Raw genomic sequence first — 6,000 nt, forward strand, 5'->3', positions numbered from 1 at the left:
AAATAAGAGAAGGAAAGAACATGGAAAAAATTTAAGAAAATAGCAGAAACATCCTTCACAACGATAAACACTGTCTGTTCTGTTTTTTCATCTTTAACACGGTTATTTTAGCGACTGACAGTTCATGTGATTACACCGAATGACAGAAACTAAATTAGTTGACAATATCAAAGGTTGCTTATATTAATTGTTTCTTATATCAAAGGTGTTCGAATGTTCACTGTAATTGTTTTATTTTATCTATTAAGAATTTAAAACATCTTTAAGAACCTCTTATAATTTCGTCGATTTTTAGGAATTTCTGAGAACTGTTGTGGATCTTTGAGATCTTCGCAAAAATTGCTTCTAAAAGAATTTAAGAGTCCTGTAAGAATCTGCCAATATATTTGAACATTCGGAGAACTTATCATAGGGAAAATATTTGAAGACCTTCCAGGTTTTCTTGAGATTATCTCGACATTCTTGGTGAAGTGAAAAACGTAAAAAAATTGAGAATTTAACGAAGCGTTAAGAATGTTTGACAAGCTCAGGAGAACACAGAAAATCTCCTATCATTTCTGAGACATTCTGAGAATATAAAGAATCTTTCAAAATCGTTACGAATCATGAAGAAGTTGACCTTTGATTTTTTGAATCTCCATAAAAATTTATTTCTAACAATGTTGAAAAGTTGAATGAATTTGAAATGTTTTGTTTGTTGCAGGCGAGAAACCGTACAAGTGTTCTTGGGAAGGCTGCGAGTGGCGGTTCGCCCGCTCCGACGAGTTAACCCGCCACTACCGTAAACACACGGGGGCAAAACCCTTCAAGTGCCGCCACTGCGACCGATGCTTCAGCCGTTCGGATCACTTGGCCCTGCACATGAAGCGCCACGCTTAGACGGCCTACCTCTCCGCCGCATCACTGCCAGTTACCGCTAGTGTACATACTATATTTTAGATAGGTGTGGATGGACTCTTGGAGCAGCACACACGAGTAGCAGCGAGGAAAAACCTCAGTGATGTTCATTCCTGTGATCGACTTGGTCGGCTAGGGCCGAACACACCTACAGAACACTTAGAGCTGTAGCTGTAACTGAATGGGGATCTTGATAACCGCCGCCGACTTCCGACGTCCAGGAGACGCTAAAACGTGTAGTTTATGTCCTTTCCTTCCCATGAACGAAACAAGATCAAAATTTCTCAGAGTTAGAGTTAGGTGAGGAAGACGGGGGCGGTTCGGAAGCCCTTCTCGGAGTTAGTCATGTTAAGGTGGGGTGAGGGCGGCGCGGGCTTGAGGAGTTCAAGGTGACGGAGCTCGGTTAGCGACAATACTCAAAGTTAAGACGACATCTGCAAGTTTCATCTTAACTGAATAATACATTTTATTTTCTAATTTAATTTATACCATTTATGTTTTTTTTTCTAAGGGACTAATAGCCACCGCAGAGTGTAAAGGACAGTTTTTCTATATTAATATGTACAAAAAAAAATTTGGAGGCTATTTATGATAATAAAAATGCATTTATTTGCGCGCTAAAATGTCTTTCTAAACAATTCGACGTGTAATTATTGCCTAATGAGTGGCATTTAATAGTACATACAGGATTATTGCTATTAGTTTTGCACTAATAGCTTGCTAATATGCGAGTTAAATACCACATTTTATCTACGACCATACTGTTTAATTTTTATCTGGTGAAAAAATTGCCATTTTTTTATAAGAATACTTCTTGTCTTTTAAAGGAACATTGTACGGAGTGTTCATTTTAATTTGTTGTCTACGCAGCTGTGACTGAAATAACGTACATCTTTTCTTTATTATAATTTTGAGGTTTCTTTGCGAATCAATGATACCAATAAACTTTGTCTTTAAAACTCCTAGAGACTTTGAATTGAGCATGAGTTTGAGACTTGAAAACAAAACCGTCATTCTGAGCAAATTGTCATCATGATTATATCATAATATCTCAGACATGACTTCACCGAAAATTTCATAGCCTTCTAGACAACAATTAAGAATGAACACATTTTACGTTGGTCATTATTGTATTGATCTGGATTGGTCATCAGAGCCGACGAATTTCATAATCGCATAGCACCTAATTATAGCATCATAATTTGGCTAAAAAAGAGGATATTAGAGAATTATTAAATGGTCGTAGATAAAAGTTCTTAGTAGCCATTTGGCTAAAGACGTCTCATTTAGGAGCTCTCATCGCCAATAAAACTACTCAAAAATAAAAATTTCATGATCTCGCAAGTTTTAAGTGAAATGGAATTTTACCCAGTATACATACTTAGTCAACTAGAATCTTTTTATTAATAGTAAAAAGCATTAACTGACAAAACGGCTTCGGATTCAGAATTAGAAGCGAATTTTACTTTAGAAATGCCCGAGTATTTTGTAACTCATGTAATTTACATATGATTTTCAAATAATACAATAAATCTTTGGCGTTTTCTCAGTTTTTCCTGTTCAAACTAGTGGCGCAAAGTCACATCATTAGAACATTTACGCAATCAAACAATTAATTAAAAATTTGTTCTCAAAGTCACGTCTTTGATTGATTGCACCTATCGCATGTTCCAAAAAAATGACAATTGACTTAATTTTTGTGTAATTTGTTGACGGCGGGAACTTTTAAATGAGGTTTAGACTATTAAAAAAAAATGATTTGACAGGGAAAATCTAAAGAATTTTGAGTCTAGAGAATGAGAAAAACTGATTCAAAATCCACATTTACAGTGGGGATGGATAATCCTGTATACAGTGAGGCTGTGACAAGAATATAAAGTAGTTAGATATTAAATTAAAAACGGCATCATTTTGACTTTACATATTTTGATTGAAAGTTAATGATTTTCTTCAAATAGCCAACTGGCAAGTTATAAAATATAACAGTCCTATTTAAGCAGGTAAAATCTACAGGGTTTATTAAAATATACAAGAATACATTGTAAATAGGAAATAAATTAGTGGAGGCTTAGCTTAATTGGATAATTTCACGAACTAAATTATTGGCGAAACGTGTATGAAGTTGCAGATGGTGTAAAATGATTATCGAGCCGTCACTTGTTGCTATTTCAAGGTCGTACCGTGTTGACGCACCTTTAGTTTTTAGTTAGTCTGTACGAATGTGTCAAAGTATTAACTGAAGACTGTGCAGGCGCACACCGCCGGATATTAGGCTAAATGTCACTATTTGTAATAATAAAGGAAAAAAATCAAAAAAGTAACATTAGTGCGAACAAAGTTTTCGAGAAAACTACTGATATGAAAAGTATTATAATAGGTAATTATATTTTTTGAGAAAGTGACCTTGGATGAAAATCTACTTTTTTCAAAAATGCAACGATAAGCCGTGTACAGCAGTGTGATGTACAATGTGCATTTCAGCGGCGGTACTTCCAGTCGGAGGCATCGCCGCCCCCTCCGACGCATTCCTTCTCGATGCATTCTATATTTCTACTTCCCTGACTTAGGCATAGAGTGAGTGTTGTGCGATCAGACAGAGACCGTGTATAGATTTTTAGTGTTATAGCATTTTGTACAGCTGCATGCTTTGTTAATTAGTTCGGATCAACATTTTACTAATACGTGTGAGTGCGTGAGCTTTGTGCGTATGTTGAGGACGTTCGTTGTTCTTCCGGGCACTTTTTAGCTTAGTCGTCAGAGTAATATATTGGTTAGTTTATAAAACACGAATTTTTTACCTGCTGGCCGCGAATGTTGATGTTTCATTATTCTTGTTCCCCGCGCCGGTTTTTCTTTCGCTTCGGTCCCACCTCTCGTGACTCGTCCACGTCGAACCGGACGCTTCCGCAAATTCTTCGCGAAACTGGAGGAATTGATTTTGTACGATTTTTCTAACCACCGACTCGGGACGAGTCTGGAGAAAGAGGTGATGTTGATGCTCCCCTACCCAGCCTGCCTAAATGTGACATTCTTTCATGTTCATGTCGTCTCTCGGAGACGTTGTAAATCACTAGAAGGAGGCGAAGCACACCCGAACCAGGTGCCTAAATAGGCGCAACGCTCAGACTTGTTAATTAGGTATTAATTGTTGGTGTCTCTCGCGGTCCTCAAAAAGACGTCCGTCGACTAGAAGCCAATTAGTGCCGCTCTAATTAGGTAATTAAATAAATCATCGTCTGTCGTGTTGTTGTGATATCTAAGGGTCGACGTTTGACGCGGGTTAAGAAAGTTCGTACGGCTCCGGGAGAGGCACCATCTACCGTTAACGTTTTCTTTAACGTTATTTCTAGTGATTTAGGATGAGCTCTATGTTGTCTTTTAGTTCGTACGCTCGCCGGCTTTGCTGTTGCGGGCCGGGATAGTTTTTAAGATGATTAGGAAATACTATGTGAATATAAACGAAATATTTTGCCAATGGAAGTTGATCTTCTCTTAGGATTTGGAAATAATGTTTCTATACCAGTAATTGAAATGTATTTGTAAATGTATTTTAACTATAATTGAATTTTAGATGACCCAATTTGTAAATAAAACTACATGGTATGCGAATAAATTTTCTGAACTATTTAAATTTAAATTTTGTAATATTTCCATTTTGTATTTCTTGATGATGGTGATAAATTTTTGTAGTCTGTAAATATTTATTTGAGAAAATATTAAATCTATATGTATAATTATTATTCTATATGTAATAGGATGCTCGTGCCATTTTCGGAAAAAACCAAAGATTACGCGAAGATGACACGAACCAAAAGCACAAATTATATTTAATATATTTCTGTTTTTTGTGAAAGTTAATTCTACATATTCGTCAACCAAACAAACAGTCGGCGAGATTTCGTACGCTAGCTTGTAATTCCGCTCAGTGCAAATAAACGTACGTTCCTGTTAAAATTAACACGATTTTTATTTCTTTTCCTTCACACACCACTCGAATTCACAGGTAAGTTTCCCACGTGACGAAGCGAATTTCTTCAAGCTTCATGAAACTTTAAGTGAACTGAGTAAGACTATTTACAAAACTACCTTATTTTAAACTTTAAAAGATTTACTAAAAACTTGTCTGTTGTGAAGTTGTGCATCCATCGTTAAAAAGTATAACGACACTACAAAAATTTATTTATTTTTCATATTTTTGCGTAGCTAAACTCTCAATTGCACAAGAGTTATTTCTTTAGTTTGAGCTCAAAGAATTTATTAAAACACATACGAGTTTTTTTGTGGAGTACTTTCAAGTTAATGGCGCGCAAGTTAAAGTCAGTGTGCTTGAAAACATGAAGTTATAAACCGAACAAAAAGCCGCCAGCGCATGAAAAATTATAACATGTGCAATAAAAATGGTGGATGCGCCGGGTTAAAATTCGTTCTCAATAAAATAAAACATGAACAATTGCAATATATTTTTCTAATTAAGGAAAATTAATAAATCATTACAAACTATCAATCAAGCATTGTTTTTACATAGCACATGATAAAACAAATTGACATCAATCAAGTGATGTAAACTACACATTTTATTTAACAATGATCTCGTTTTATGTGTAGTAGTTAAATATTACGTAACATTGTTGATTTTTGAAATTTCGGTTTTTCCGTATCTTTGGTAATAAAAACAGACTCTTTGTTTCTGACTTAAAAAGCTTTTTTGGTTTTAACTTCTAAAATACTTCAGTCAGATCTCAATTTCAAGCTGCTCTTTTGACTAATATAGAACCCAAACAGGTTTGACGAAGTTTTCACGCCAAAAACTAGAATGTGACGCCTAACTTTCATTTCCAGTAAAGTTTTATTAAACTTTTACTAACAATAAACTTCGTCATGTTGTTACAAACTCTATGAAGTTTTATAAACTCTTTTTACAATTTAACAAGTCAACTAATTCTATTAACAAGTATTACTCTATCAGTAGAATCCCCTGCAATATCCATTACTATATTATGTGGAAGTAGGTATGTATTTCCATTTATGGTAATGCTTATTGAACACATTACTTAATTGCATTTCAGCAATTAGTTGAGATTACGGTCCGCCTTGTTGATCATT

At 35.1% G+C, this 6,000-nt stretch overlaps 1 protein-coding gene across 1 annotated transcript in view; it reads left to right on the forward strand.

The window, feature by feature from the left end:
* LOC148178241 (Krueppel-like factor 6) overlaps positions 1 to 4,855 on the forward strand; it is a 227,017-nt gene extending 222,162 nt beyond the window's left edge. Inside the window, exon 3 of the mRNA XM_088031502.1 lies at positions 704 to 4,855. Within this exon, the coding sequence (XP_087887628.1) occupies positions 704 to 879 (176 nt within the window). The 3' untranslated portion in view covers positions 880 to 4,855. The remainder of the gene's footprint in view (positions 1 to 703) is intronic.
* Positions 4,856 to 6,000: the final 1,145 nt, after the last annotated feature.

This window comes from Gnatocerus cornutus, chromosome 2 (genome assembly GCF_029298725.1).
Source record: "Gnatocerus cornutus isolate USDA-ARS CGAHR chromosome 2, icGnaCorn1.1, whole genome shotgun sequence".
Lineage (NCBI taxonomy): Eukaryota > Metazoa > Arthropoda > Insecta > Coleoptera > Tenebrionidae > Gnatocerus > Gnatocerus cornutus.